At 45.9% G+C, this 15,683-nt stretch overlaps 1 protein-coding gene across 1 annotated transcript; it reads right to left on the reverse strand.

The window, feature by feature from the left end:
- Nucleotides 1-748: 748 nt before the first annotated feature.
- Nucleotides 749-14,978, reverse strand: KLHL25 (kelch like family member 25). The gene is made up of 2 exons (XM_040342383.1): nucleotides 13,155-14,978; nucleotides 749-1,468 (listed from the first exon to the last, which is right to left on the reverse strand). The coding sequence occupies exon 1, from the start codon at nucleotides 14,963-14,965 to the stop codon at nucleotides 13,196-13,198; it is 1,770 nt and encodes a 589-aa protein (XP_040198317.1). The 5' UTR covers nucleotides 14,966-14,978; the 3' UTR covers nucleotides 749-1,468; nucleotides 13,155-13,195.
- Nucleotides 14,979-15,683: the final 705 nt, after the last annotated feature.

Consider the following 15,683-nt stretch of genomic DNA (forward strand, 5'->3'; position numbering starts at 1 on the left):
GGACTTTTTGCTACTTCGGTGTGCAGCCTCCAATTGATTTCTCCATATACTTTGCACGGAAGGTGAGCCGAGGCTTGGACCCGTGGGAGGTGTGTCCTCTCCTCTGCTCACCTGGAACCGTGGTTTTCTTTTCTATAGAACGACGATCTGCCTTGATCGCCATTCTGCCCTTGCCAGGAACGATCATGGGCAGGGATGGACTGGCCATTGGGACCACAGGGAGTTTCCCGGTGGGCCAGTGGCTCGGCTTCAGTGACAGCGGTCTGTCGCCCCCCCCCCTCCCCGCAGCGCTCACCTCCTCTCCCTCCCCACAGCGCTCATCTCCTCTCCCTCCCCGCAGCATTCACCTGGGGGGAACAGAGAAGCAGGGGAGGACCATAGAAGCAGGGACGACGACAAAGGAGCATGGGGGAGGGGACAGACAGCTGACTCAACAGCTATTGCCTGGGGGTTTCTCACTTCTGCCTAATGTTGTCCCATAAGGGGGGGGCACCAAACTGATTCTTTGCTCCGGGTGAAATAATGTCTAGCTTCCCCACTGGTACTGCCTATAAGAGTACCAGTACCAGCCGTTCTACTCTAATAAAGTAGAATGGCTAGTGGCTAGTGAAGGGGGCTTGGGTGGCTGGGGGGGGGGGGGTGCGGGATTTGTTCGGCCGCCATGGGAGAGACATGTCAAAGTGGGCCAACTTTTTTCCCAGTCCAGCCCTGATCATGGGTGGCCGGCGGACCCGTGAATTGGCATCCCCTGTGTCCAATCAGTGTGCGATCATGCCTGCGGCGGCCCGTGCCCCCCCAGTGGCTATTGCACGAAATGACGTACAGGTATGTGATTTTGCACAATAGAGCCGACCTGCCTAAGTAAATATGCGGTACAAGCCAGGTTGGCAAGTAGTTAAGCTCGTTCAAGCAAGCTTTGACAATAAAACCTGGAAGCTGCACTAGATTTTCCACCTTTTGGTTTTAGCAAATAACCCCCTATGTCTGGAATTCTTCAACACTATATGCAAGTTTTATAAATTTACTATTGTGCCTTAGCCACTAAAATGTTTTAAGGGGTGGAGGTTGGAAAGCACAAACGTAGAGAAGTGGAAGCTTTAGAAGTAGGGGAATCGTCCTTCAAAAATGAATATATACGTTTAACTGTCATATCCTTCAATGTGCAGTTAAGACTAATGCAATTACCTTTCTAGGCAGTTATAAAGACCTCTGCAATCACTCAACAGAAATAATGTGACTCCTTAATCTGCAGTGACTTTCCACTTATCGGTACAGTGGAGACCTACACAAAGCTGTTCAACATACACACAACACATCTGCCGTTCCTGGGAGCTCTTATTTTGCCACTCGAGTTGCAGAAACATAAGATCGTCTCAAACCCCAGCAGGCTTTTTCATAGTCATGACAATGGTCGCTCTGTATCTTGAAACTGAGACGTCGAACGCAGCATTCAGAGCCACGGACACATCTGTGAGGAAGAGGAAAAAACAACAACATTTTAAAGCTTCAGAGTTTAATGTGTTCTGAGTGTTGTGAGCACATCTGCTCAGCAAATACATGTTATGAAGTGAATTTTATTTCATGACCTGCCAGACCTTCTGGGGCAAAACCCATATTGTTACAAAAGCAGAAAATGTACGAAAAAGCCTGTTAAAGACCACAAAGCTGCTACAAATTAGGAGACAAAAAAGTTATGGCAGGCAATTGGTGGGGAAAACTGGAAACAGATTGGGCTTTGATCATGTAAACTGGAGCAATTCATAACTAATGCATTGAGGGGTATCTGACTGATGAGGGTCCATGTCTTAGTTCCTGTAGTATTGTTAGAGAAAGCATACACTATATTGTCATAAGTATTGGGACACCTGCCTTTACACACACATGAACTTTAATGGCATCCCAATTTTAGTCTGCAGGGTTTAATATCGAGTTGGCCCACCCTTTGCTGCTAGAACAGCTTCAACTCTTCTGGGAAGGTTGTCCACAAGGTTTAGGAGTGTGTCTATGGGAATGTTTGATCATTCTTCCATAAGCACATTTGTGAGGTCAGGAATTGATGTGAATGAGAAGGCCTGGCTCGCAGTCTTTGCTCCAATTCATCCCAAAGGTGTTCTATCGGGTTGAGGCCAGTCAAGCTCATCCATGTCTTTATGGACCTTGCTTTGTGCACTGGTGCGGAGTCATGTTGGAACAGGAAGGGGCCATCCCCAAATTGTTACCACAAAGTTGGGAGCATGAAATTGTCCATAATGTCTTGGCATGCTGACACCTTAACCCCTTCCCGACCGCCGCCTGTACATATACGTCGGCAGAATGGCACGTACAGGCACATTGGCGTACCTGTACGTCCCTGCCTAGACGTGGGTGGGGGGTCCGATCGGGACCCCCCCCGCGACTTGCGGCGGTCGGGTCCCCTCGGGGAGCGATCCGGGACGACGGCGCGGCTATTTGTTTATAGCCGCTCCGTCGCGATCGCTCCCCGGAGCTGAAGAACGGGGAGAGCCGTATGTAAACATGGCTTCCCCGTGCTTCACTGTGTCGGCGCATCGATCGCGTCATTCCCTTTATAGGGAAGACACGATCAATGACGTCATTACTACAGCCACACCCCCCTACTGTTGTAAACACACACACAGTGTACACCAAATCCTACAGCGCCACCTGTGGTTAACTCCCAAACTGCAACTGTCATTTTCACAATAAAGAATGCAATTTAAATGCATTTTTTGCTGTGAAAATTACAAAAATCCCCAAAATGTGTAAAAATTGTCCGAAGTGTCCGCCATAATGTCGCAGTCACGAAAAAAATCGCTGATCGCCGCCATTAGTAGTAAAAAAAAAAAAAATAATAAAAATGCAATAAAACTATCCCCTATTTTGTAAACGCTATAAATTTTGCGCAAACCAATCGATAAACGCTTATTGCGATTTTTTTTACCAAAAATAGGTACAAGAATACGTATCGGCCTAAACTGAGGAAAAAAAAAATTTTTCTATATGTTTTTGGGGGATATTTATTATAGCAAAAAGTAAAAAATATTGCATTTTTTTCAAAATTGTCGCTCTATTTTTGTTTATAGCGCAAAAAATAAAAACCGCCGAGGTGATCAAATACCACCAAAAGAAAGGTCTATTTGTGGGAAAAAAAGGACGCCAATTTTGTTTGGGAACCACGTCGCACGACCGCGCAATTGTCTGTTAAAGCGACGCAGTCCCAAACTGTAAAAACACCTTGGGTCTTTGGGCAGCAATATGGTCCGGGGCTTAAGTGGTTAAGGGCCCTTTCACACGGGGCGGATCAGCAATGATCCGCCTCCGTGTGTCCGTAAGCTCAGGGAGAATCGCTCCGTATATCCCCGCTGCGCCGTCGGCTGACAGGGCGGTCCCGCACACTATGCAGGGACCGCCCTGTCTTTTCTCCGCTCTCCTCTATGGGGGAATCGGATGAACACGGACCGTGTGTCCGTGTGTTCATCCGATCCGCAGACGGAGGCGGGTGATTACCCGCTGATGTTTATCCGCTGACACCCGCAATCACATAGGCACCAATGTATGTCCCTTTTTCATCCGCAAACGGATGGATGAAAAAGCGGACATACAGTCCGCACGTCTGAAAGGGCCCTAAGAGTTCCCTTGACTGGAACTAATGGGCCCCAGAATAACAACCCCACACCATAATCCCCCTCCACCAAATAATTTGGACCAGTGCACAAAGCAAGGTCTATAAAGACACGGATGAGCGAGTTTAGGGTGGAGGAACTTAACCGGCCTTCACAAAGTCCTGACTTCAACCCGATAGAACACCTTTGGGATGAATTAGAGCAGAGACTGCGAGCCAGTGCCTGCCACTTGTCCACATCAGTGCCTGACCTCACAAATGCGCTTCTGGAAGAACGGTCCAACATTCCCATAGACACCCTCCTAAACCTTGTGGACGGCCTTCCCAGAAGAGTTGAAGCTGTTATAGCTGCAAACGTCGGGCCAACTCAATATTGAACACTATGGACTAAAGCACACGATCAGATTTTCAGATGACCATTCGTCCGTTTTTTGTTGCATGCTAGTCTCATTTAGAAAGTGAAGATGTTACTCACCATGAGAAAATTCTCGTATGACAGAATTCAACTTCAGAAGTGACGTAACGTGTTTAATTGTTTTGTATGTATTCTTTCGTTTGAGCATGCGTAGTCTTGCTCTTATGATTTATTTTTTCATACGAAGCGTACGACAAAAATGTTCTAGTCCACACAGCCAGCTTTTGTCTGATGAAACAACGAAATAGACTGTCGAAAGCACCGTACTAACGATCTGAAAATCGGCAGATCGGTCGGACAAAATTTTACTTCTGATTTTAATATCGTGTATGTGGCCTCAAGACTGGGATGCCATTAAAGTTCACCTGCGTGGAAAGACAGGTGTCCCAAAACTTCTGGTAATATAGTGTATGTTTGTAAATGTATGAGACTTAGGGCTCTTTCACACGGAGCGGACCGTTTCTGGGTCCGCTCCGTGTGTCCGCCAAAGCTCAGCGGGGATCCCCGCTGAGCTGTCGGCGGATAGGGCGGTCCCCGCACACAGTGCAGAGACCGCCCTGTCTCTGCTCCGCTCTCCCCTATGGGGGATCGGATGCAGACGGACCGTCTGTCCGTCTGCATCCGATCCGTTCCGCCGAACGGAAGAAAAATAGGGTTTCTTCCGTTCGGAAAACCGGATCCCGACTGACGCGGACGCTAGCGGATGCTCCATCCGCTAACGGACGCAATCCCATAGGGATTCATTACAAGTCCGTTAACAGACTTGTAATGAGCGGACGAACGGTCCGCTAGTGTGAAAGGACCCTAAGGTGTTGATTTACTAAAACTGGAGAATGCAAAAATCTTGTGCAGCTCTGCAAAGGAACCAATCAGCTTTCAGGTTTTATTGTCAAGGCTTAATTGAGCAAGCTGAAGTTAGAAGCTGATTTGCTATCATACACAGCTGCACCAGATTCTGAGCTCTCCAGTTGTAGTAAATCCCCTAAACCCCTCGGGCCAGATCCACAAAGAGTTACGTCGGCGTATCTATTGATACGCCGCGTAAGTTCTTCGATGCGCCGTCGTATCTCTGTTTTGTATCCACAAAACAAGATACGCCTGAATGTGGTCTAGATCCTAACGACGTACGTCTTAGTACGCCGTTGGATCTTAGGTGCATATTTACGCTGGCCGCTAGGTGGTGCTTCCGTTGATTTCCGCGTAGAGTATGCAAATTAGCTAGATACGCCGATTCACAAACGTACGTCCGCCCAGGGCAATTTTTTTACGTAGTTTACGTAAGGCTTTTTTCGGCGTAACGTTACCCCTGGCTCTATGAGGCGTACGCAATGTTAAGTATGGACGTCGGGACAGCGTCATTTGCGTAAATCGTTCGCGAATAGGGCTTTGCATAAGTTACGTTCACATCGAAAGCATTGACTATTTGCGACGTGATTTCGCGCATGCGCACTGGGATACGTCCACGGACGGCGCATGCGCCGTTCGTAAAAAGCGTCAATTACGTGGGGTCATACTAGATTAACATAGAACACGCCCACTCCAAGCCTACTTTGAATTACGCAGGCTTACGCCGGCAGATTTACATTACGCCGGCCCGCATATGGGAGCAAGTTCTTTGTGGATACCCGAAGAGCCACTCTGATTTACGGCGGCGTTTGCGCTACGCCCGCCTAAATATACGCCCGATTTTGTGGATCTGGCCCCTCATCCTTAACGAGAACTGTTAGACAGGGCCAATTTGGTTTTGTTGCAGGCTGGCACCGTACGTGAGCTGGGAAATCTTGTTTGTTTTTGATGTGCGTTGCCCTTCCATGTGTTCCTTTGCTGCAAAAGCTAGTTATGGGTTCGGGTGATTGCCATTTGCTTGTAGTAATTGCTTTTTTACATGACTGTATTGTAGCTTGGTTTAATGTGAACCTGGGCTCCTTAAACTTTTGAAGTGCTTGCTGTCCAAGATCTAAGACCACAAGATACCTATTGTTACCTTTCCGTGCTCCTCTGTGATTTGATTTGAATTATATTCTGGTCCTGAGTTTTTCCTCTAACTCTATGGTTAAACCCAGCCACCTACCATTCACATTGCTTCAGTGGCCACTAAAGGCACTCTCATTGGATGGACAGAAGGTGGAGTTTAGCCATCAAATCAAGAAAATTCAGGCCCCCAGTAACAAATTAAAACTAAATCAGAGTGAGTAACATTAGAGCGGCGCTGTTTCTTGGCCCAGGCCTAGGGCGGCACTTTGCGGAGGAGGCATGAACAAAAAGCCTCCTGCCAAGTCCCGGCCCTGCCTCCCACACTAACAGTCCTCAGTGGCTTGCTGTAGCGCCAGTGTTATGGGGAGTAATTGGCAGGTACTGGCACCTCCATAAAGTGGCCAGACCGGCCGCACTTCACGCAACTGGTGAAGGTGAAGCCCAATGCTCTGCCTATCCTCCATGGCATCCAAACACCCGGCACCGGTGTTGTAGGAGAGAGGACAATGAGAGGAACCCCTGGGCCTGAAACTTCAAACAGTCATACCTTGTTTCCCTGAAAATAAGCCTGGGTCTTAGATTAATTTTGGCAACAAAAGACAAAAGTAGGGCTTATTTTCAGGGTAGGTCTTATTATGTAATGTGCTGTCTTCTCTCCTCCTCTTCCTCCCTGCCTAGTTAAAGTTAAAATGCTTGTAAAGTTAAAATGCTTGTAAAATCCTATAATCCACTCTATTAAAGTAGTATATAATGTAAAATTGTGCCAAATACCTTCGTTATAGTGCCACTCTGCGCTTCTATGACCCCCCGAAGTTCTCTCGCCACAATTATAATCACAGAACCATGCACATTGTACATTATATACTACAGTAATAAGAGTGGATTATAAGTTTTTTACAAGCATCTTAAACTAGGGCTTATTTTTGGGGTAGGGCTTTAATTGCAGCCCTCCTGGAAAATAGCACTAGGTCTTATTTTTGGGGAAACATGGTAGCAATTCTCAATGTGCAGCCAGTGTGTTGTTCTCCTGGGTCTCTATGGTGACCGGAGCTCAGAGCGATGCCAAGGGCAAGTGCAATGCTGCAGCTGTGTTTAATGTACAGTTCAGGCATCACTGAATTTTTTTTGTCCTAAGCAAATGGTATCAGTGCCTCACCCAATGTTAGACTAGTCCCACCTGCAGGGCAGAGCAATGCTCTGGTGAGAACTACCGTGTTTCCCTGAAAATAAGCCTGGGTCTTATATTGATTTTGGCAACAAAAGACACAGTAGGGCTTATTTTCAGGGTAGGTCTTACCATGTAAAGTGCTGTCTTCTCTCCCCCTCTCCCTCCCTGCCTGTCAGGAATCCCCAGTGTGAACGGAGTTGAAATGCATGAAAAATCCTATGGTTCACTCTATTACAGTAGTATATCTGGATCAACTGTGGGTATAGAATTGGGTATATGGGATTGTATGATATTATTATTGCTATTTTTTTTTTTTGGTTGAACTGGATTGACTTGTCTTTTTTTTTAACCTGACTAGCTATGTAACTATATAATGTACAATGTGTGTTTTTTTTTTGTAAAATAATTGTGCCAAATACGTTCGTTTAAGCGCCAATTTGCGTTTCTGTGACCCGCCGGAGCTCTCTTCCCTGGATTTATATTACAGAAACAACCACATTGTACAATATATATACTACTGTAATAGAGTGGATTATAGGATTTTGCAATCATTTTCAACTAGGGCTTATTTTCAGGGTAGGTCTTATATTTCAGCCCTCCTGGGAAAAACCGCTAGGTCTTATTTTCAGGGTAGGTCTTACTTTCAGGAAAACAGGGTATTGTGACACTTATTGCATATAGCACTTTGCTTTAGATTTCCATCACTGCTTGCTTGAACATGGAATGTGTGCTTAGCTACAGATCTACCATTTATAATTTTTCTATTTCCCATGTTTAATTAATGCTGCGATTTTGACTTTACTATGTAGAACATTCACATTGATTAAAATTCAATCGTAGACCCTTATTGGGGCAATATGATGCTGCCTGGATGGGCACTGGTGAGGCTGCATTGATGGATACTGGTGTGGCTGCATTGATGGATACTGGTGAGACTGCATGGATGGACACTGGTGTGGCTGTATTGATGGACACTGACAGCAGGGCCGATCCGCCCTATAGGCTCACTATACAAGCCACTGAGGGCCCACCAAATTACTAGAGGCCCCGTCTGGTAAGAAGTCATTTTCGGCCCCTCACCCCGCTTCTCAACTCGCTGACCACTTTAATGTAAGATGGATGTAATTTCCGACAGCACAGAACACCCCCTCCCCCCGCTTCTCAACTTTAATCTTTAATGTGACATGTCACTGTTGGCAGCTCCCAACCCCCCCTCCCAACTTTGATGTGACATGTCATTTTGCTTAGGGCCACTGGGAGGTCAGGATCGGCACTGCTGACCAGGCTGCGCTTTTGGCCACTGACAAGGCTGCGCTTATGGGCAGTAGGCACTGGTGAGGCTGCGCTGATGGGGCTGCGCTTGATGGGCACTGACAAGGCTGTGCTTGATGGGCACTGGTAGGCAGCACTGATTAGGCACAGATGACAGAGCAGGTCTTAAATAGGAAAAGGTGTGGCCTTGACAGGAACGGGTGGGACATATTTAAATTAGGGTGTGCACGAGTTTAGTCGGGCCTAGTGCAGCACAAAACCTTAATATACCACTGCATTAGAGGCTTTGGGGCAGATCCAAAAAGAGAGTACGCCGGCGTATCTAGTGATACGCCGGCGTACTTTCAAATTTCCTGCGTCGTATCTTTGTTTTGAATCCTCAAAACAAGATACGACGGCATCTGGGTTAGATCCGACAGGCGTACGTCTTCGGATCTTAGATGCAATTCTTCGGCGTCCGCTGGGTGGCGTTCCCGTCGTATTCCGCGTCGAGTATGAAAATTAGCTATTAAGGACGATCCACGAACGTACGAGCGGCCGTCGCATTCTTTTACGTCGTTTCCGTTCGGCTTTTTTCGGCGTATAGTTAAAGCTGCTATTTGGTGGCGTACGCAATGTTAAGTATGGCCGTCGTTCCCGCGTCGAATTTGAAAATATTTTATTTTGTTTGCGCAAGTTGTCCGTGAATGGGGCTGGACGTAACTTACGTCCACGTCAAAACAATGACGTCCTTGCGACGTCATTTAGCGCAATGCAAGGCGGGAAATTTAGGGACGGCGCATGCGCAGTTTGTTCGGCGCGGGGACGCGCTTCATTTAAATGAAACGCGCCCCCTACTCGCCGATTTGAATTACGCGCCGTTACGCCGCGAGAGATACACTACGCCTCCGTAACTTACGGCGCAAACTCTTTGTGGATTCAAAGATTAAAAAAGTAAGTTACAGCAGCATAGCGTATCTCGCATACGCTGCGCCCATGAAATTGTACGAGGATCTGCCTCTGTGTGTGTCTGCACTTAGGCAGGAAGTTTACTTTTAAAATATGGAGTACGGTACGGTTCACTTTAAAAGGGTCCTGGACAACATCTATTCCTTCATCACTGACCACAGGCCCATTTCTTGGCCGATTACAGCGTGGTTAGTTCTAGTCTTGGAGTATCATGAAATAGCTGCAGTCAAGCATTGCGTTCCTTATTTCTTGTAATTTTTATTCCTAATGGAATAAAAGCAGAGAGCCCCTTTCTGAATGCGAGACTTCATATTACTCAAAAATTCATAGCTTATGTAAGATTAACAGGATAATGTCTCCATGATCCGCATCCCTGGGGAGTAATAAAACTACAAAGACATTTCAACAATCCTCAGTGCTAAACTAACTGTACAGCGCATTCTTTTTCTTTTTTTTTTAAAGAGATTGCAGAGCGTTCTTGGATTTTAGAAGCCCGATTTTCAAAAGCTGGCATTCTTTATAAAAGGATTATTGCAGTCATGGGGTAGCTAGTTGATTATGGGTATAGCAGCTTTAAAAACGTCAGAGCGCTGAATATGACCGAGTAGAAGCCAACGGCGGCCCACAAATTACACCGAGCATTTACTTTATAGAGAGGGAAAAATCATGCAGAGTGCTGTCTCAGCTAAGCCTTTCACTTCTCCTACACATCATACGAGTACGCCTAATTTCCATTGCAATTAATTGGGGGAATGGTAAGATCGTCTCCCTTCAAATAATCAGTTTGCTTTCCTCCAGCCTTTTTGGCAGACGTCCTCCATAATGATGAAAACCACAAACCGCTCCGAGACTTTGTGATTGATATCTCTGCTCTTCTAATTCCATATTTTCAACTGATGAAAAAGAATACGACACGGAACAATCAGTCCACAGACCAGTAGACTGCCTCTCAATTATATTAGCAGTGATCTGGCTGTGATATTCTACTGGAGGAAAAAACTCTGAAAGGGAAACTCATTTGAGTCCCTCAAGCCCCATACACACTATCAGTTTTCCTGCTGGTTTTCTCTTCAGGTTTACCAAAACCATGTAGTACAAGGACCTGCCTGATTGCATTCAAATTGAAATGCTTAAGGTTTGACTTTCATATTAGATGGTTTTGGTAAACCTGAAGAGAAAACCATCAGGAAAACTGATAGTGTGTATGGGGCTTGAGCCTTTCAGCTTTTCTATGAACTGGACTTCACCACCTTCAAAGAGCACCTGTCATAAGAGAAACACATGGACTGCCTGTTTTGACCTTCTTCTGTCATGCGGATCATCAGGGTTAACCATGTCAGCTTCCTGACCAAGGCATTTTTTTCAGATTTGGCGTTTACAAGATTAAAAATGTTTTTTTTTTTGCTAGAAAATTACTTAAAACCCCCAAACATTATATATATTTTTTTCTAACACCCTAGGGAATAAAATGGCAGTCATTGCAATACTTTTTGTCACACCGTATTTGTGCAGTAGTCTTAAAGGCGCACTTTTTGGGGAAAAAAATGTACTTTTTTGTATTAAACAACAGTAAAGTTAGCCCAATTTTTTAATAAATTGTTAATGTTACGCCAAGTAAAATGGTACCCAACATGTCACGCTTCAAAATTGCGCCCGCTCATGGAATGGCGTCAAACTTTTACCCTTAAAAATCTCCATAGGCGACGTTTAAAAAATTCTATAGGTTGCATCTTTTGAGCTACATAGGAGGTCTAGGGCTAGAATTATTGCTCTCGCTCTAACAATCGCGGTGATACCTCACTTGTGTGGTTTGAACACCGTTTTCGTGTACGTTTGCTTCTGTGCATGGCATGCATGGGGTGCATGCCCTGTCACCGCAGCAGAAGCATATGTAGAGTAAATGAAGGATGGCCGTACTCCTATACAATGCAATGTGGTTTATTTCCAAAATATAAAAACAGCACTGGAATGATACAAACAGGGGGAGCAGGTTACACGTTTCACACAATTAGACTTCTTTGTCACAATGCCTGTGTACCAATCAGTGGGGGCCGGCAGGCATCGGGTCTGCCGGACCAACTGATCAGCTTCTGCTGTGTAAAATCACAGCGGGAGCGAGACGCGGCTCATGCCGCGCCCGATACCTGGTAGAGAAGTGTCATGAATATATATATATATGTGATCCGGCTGTTATAGGGTGGTTGGCGAGTGGTTAAAGCGCATCTCCGACGAAAAAAAAATATTAAAAGCCAGCAGCTACAAATACTGCAGCTGCTGACATTAAATATTAGGACACTTACCTGTCCTGGAGTCCAGCACCGTCAGCAGCAGAGCACGAGCGTCAGCAGCACGGGACTGCTGCACACAGAAGGATTTTAGCTTAATGCAAAGAGTGCATTAAGATAAAAAACCTTCTGCCTTTACAACTCCTTTAAGGTGAAGAAAATGAAATTAGGATCAGAGGGGTCTTTGGCAGTAGCTTTTATGGTTAAGAAAATACTCTGCCTTCTAAATTTTTAAAAATACTGTTGCTGGGGGAACTATGTACCCACCTATGGCCACATCAATATTTGGCCCATCAATCAGAGCTTTTACAATCCTGAAGTTCTTCTTTAAAGCGGAGGTTCAACCAAAACACAACACTGTCTCCACCGCATCAGTGGACATGTAGGATATAAAATCTGCCTTTTTTTTTTTTTATATGCAAGTACCTTTGTAATTGTGATTTTCATGAATCCCACTCCTGCGGGAGTAGGCGTCTCCCCAGCGCCGCAGTGTTCTCTTGGAGCTAACCGCAGTGCGTACTGGGAGCTAGTCACCTGACGGCGGCGTAGCTGTAATCGCCATGATGCTCTGTCCCCGTTCTGAGCTGTGAGGCCTTGTACACACGACCGAACATGTCCGCTGAAACTGGTCCGTCGGACCAGTTTCCGGACATGTTCGGCCGTGTGTAGGGCCGACCGGACAGTTTCCCGGCCTAGCGGACAGGTTTCCAGCGGACAAAAGTTTCTTCGCATGCTAAGAAACTTGTGCGCTTGAAGCCTGTCCGTCGGACATGTCCGATGGTCTGTACGACTCATCGGACATGTCCGCTGGCCCGAAATCCCACGCATGCGTCGAAGTGATTTGACGCATGCGTGGAAGCATTGAACTTCCTGGTGCGCGCACCTCGCGGCGTCATCACCGCGTATTCTGTCCGCGGGGAATTTGGTCTGATGGTGTGTACACACATCAGACCAAATGATCCCAGCGGACATGTCCGATGAAAACGGTCCGCGGACCGTTTTCATCAGACATGTTGGGTGGTGTGTACGAGGCCTCAGAGTTTTGAATGCCATCACAACGGGGCGTATACTGTCTATGACACCGCCCGTTGTGATGGCAACCAGGAAGTGTTGACGGCGCTGCGCGAGAAGGAGCGGTGAATGCCGGGAGGCGTGTATTCACCACTTCCAGGAAGTCAGTGCTTGTGGGCTTCACAATGCCCACAAGCAAAATGGAAAATCCCTAGATCGATTTTTAAAAGTTAATCTTTTAAACGAAAATGGACGGGGAATGGTTTTATTCGCCAAACAAGTGAGTACTAGCTTGTGATGATAACCCACATTGAATGCACAGAAAAAAGAAAAAAAACAATCGGCCACAGAACCTCCGCTTTAATTCCTTTACATAGAGATTATGAATGTTTCTGGCTTACTGGCCAATTACTTGTACCCCATTTAAAATGAATATCACGTGTCATTTCATCTTAGGTTTACCTTTGAGACATAAGAAGTGATCCTTTATGTAGTCGACCTGCTCATGCTGGCAAGTGCTTCCAAGTGCTCACAAAGGCAGTAGGTATAAGAGAGTAAGGCACAGTGGTGATACTATTCCAAGAGTCTGAGATCGGATCGTAACAATCTAGTGTTTTACACCTTTGAGTCCCAAAGTATCCTCCAACCACATAAAGTTTATTTCCTGATGCTAATGCGTGACAAGACATCCTTTTGGATGTCATATCTCCAATTCTAGTCCACTGATTTGTTTCACAGTCAAAGCGATACGCGGAGGCTGCTGTAAATTCAGTGTCCCCACCCATGATAAAGATCTGGCTGCCCAATACAGCAGCGGCAGTATAGCGCCATGGTTGTGGACATTCTGCTTTAATATGCCAACGGTTTTCAAAAGGATCGTAACATTGCACTTTGGAGACGCGATCTCTATGTATACTTGTACCTCCAAAGACAAAGAGTTTCAGCTTTGCACTGACCACAGCCGCATTGCTTACACCGTCTCTCAGTGGTGCCACCATCGTCCATTTATTTGACAGAGGGTCGTATCTCTCAACTTGCTTTAAAGAAACTGAAGGCGATGCTGGAAAAATGCCAGCAACTGCCGTATGTCCTCCAACAACGTAGAGACAATTTTGCAACTCTGCGGAACCGTGCCCAAACCTTGCTATGAGCATGGGCGCAGCCTTGGCCCATTCCTCGTGGACCGTGTCATACACCCAAACGTCTTTAGACACTCCGTTTTCAGAACCCCTTCCACCAGTGACATAGACCTTACTACCTATGGCACAAGCACTGAATTCTTTTCTTGGACTCGGTAGGTCAGCTTTTGGAATAATTTCTTTAGCTTTGTGGTCAACCTGATAAATTTTATCGCACATAAAAGTCTGTCCACCCAGAATGAGCAGAGTGTGTCCGGCTTGCCTAGGTTTCGCACAAAGGCTAGTCACTATTCCGTCATTCTGCAGGATTTTTCTCTTGCAATGAACAGCCTCCTCCATAATTCTTTTACTTCTCTCGTCGGCCATCACCAAATTCTCACAGGCAATGGCCTCCTTCAGAGATTCTGAAGAAAGCAAAGCCAACCTAATGTTCTTTAGCATTTCGGGAAAACAGTCTTTTCTTTTGTCCAGGTCATACTTAACCCATTCTAACACAACATTAAAAACGACTTGCTCATCTTCAATTTCAAGTTCATCACTAGATACCAAGTCAAGCAAAAGGTCTTTTGACAGGTTAATAAATTCTTCTGTTGTGTGCAGCGTTTCGAAATTTGCCAAACACATTCGCAAGGACAGTTCATACAATCGTCGGCACTGATGAGCGTCAGAGAGCATCAGCATTCCCAGGCAATTCGAGGTATGGAGATTTTTTTCCAAGAATTCGGCTGCTGCATCTCGGACATCATGAAACTGAAGCATATCTCCTGCCTCCAGTAGAGACTCTGCATTCTCTTCATTAATGATGATTTTAGATGAATAAGCAAAGTCGAGCAGAAGTTCCAAAACTTCAGGGTGTAGACTGTCATGGAAGTTCACAGTGTTATCAAGGGTTTCCCTCAATCCATTACTAAACATGGCCTCAAAGTACTGGCTGCAGGCTGCCAACACTACACGATGGCATGGAAAAGAGCGGTCTCCTGCCCAAAGAGTGACATCGGTGAAAAGCTGCTGTTTCCGCATGACATTAAGATGGCTCAGGACGCAGTCTGGATGAGTAAGCTTGTGATATAAGGAAATATTCATAGACCCAGTACTGGTCCGGGATTTCCTATTTTCATGAACACTGACGGACATGATGGTATCTAGAGCTGACAGATGGAAAAAAAAATAATAAAAAAAGTTATTTCAAGAACTTCAACAGTGCTCGCTTTTAACACTTACATATAATGATGTGATATTTGTGATGGATTAAATGCAGTTTTAAACTCCAAAGATGAAATAAGCCAGTGCCCACAGTATGAGGTGCCTACCCTTGGCACCATTTCTATTTGATAGCAAAGCCAGATGCACTGGAGATATGTCAAAACAGCATCATAAAATCAGCCTTTCAATGAAGCTCAGTCTGTCCAGCTCAAGTTTTTGTTTTTTTGTTTAATGGGTTACTAAACCCACGTTTTTTTTTTTTTTTTTAAATAACAAACATGTTATACTTACCTCCTCTGTGCAGTTGGTTTTGCACAGAGTGGCCCCGATTCCGATCTTCTGGGAACCCTCAGCCGCACTCATGGCTCCTCCTCTTCCTGAGTGCCCGGAGAAGCGTTCTCCTTTCGGGGCACCCTTGTGGGCACGCTACCGTGACCTGCTGCATCTATTGACACAGACAACAGGACTCGGCCCTGCCCCCCTACTGCCCACATCATTGGATTTGATTGACAGCAGCAGGAGCCAATGGCTGCACTGCTATCAATCTATCCAATCAGGACACGAGAACACCAGCTAGAGCTGGTGTGCTCATCCCCGGGGCGAGAAATAATGGGTTCAGGCAAGTAAAGCTGGGGGGGGGGGGGGCTGC

This window comes from Rana temporaria, chromosome 3, assembly GCF_905171775.1.
Source record: "Rana temporaria chromosome 3, aRanTem1.1, whole genome shotgun sequence".
NCBI lineage: Eukaryota > Metazoa > Chordata > Amphibia > Anura > Ranidae > Rana > Rana temporaria.

Bases quoted from the DNA above. Each gene is read 5' to 3' on its own strand.
- KLHL25 (XM_040342383.1), bottom strand. From the start codon at position 14,965: ATGTCCGTCAGTGTTCATGAAAATAGGAAATCCCGGACCAGTACTGGG.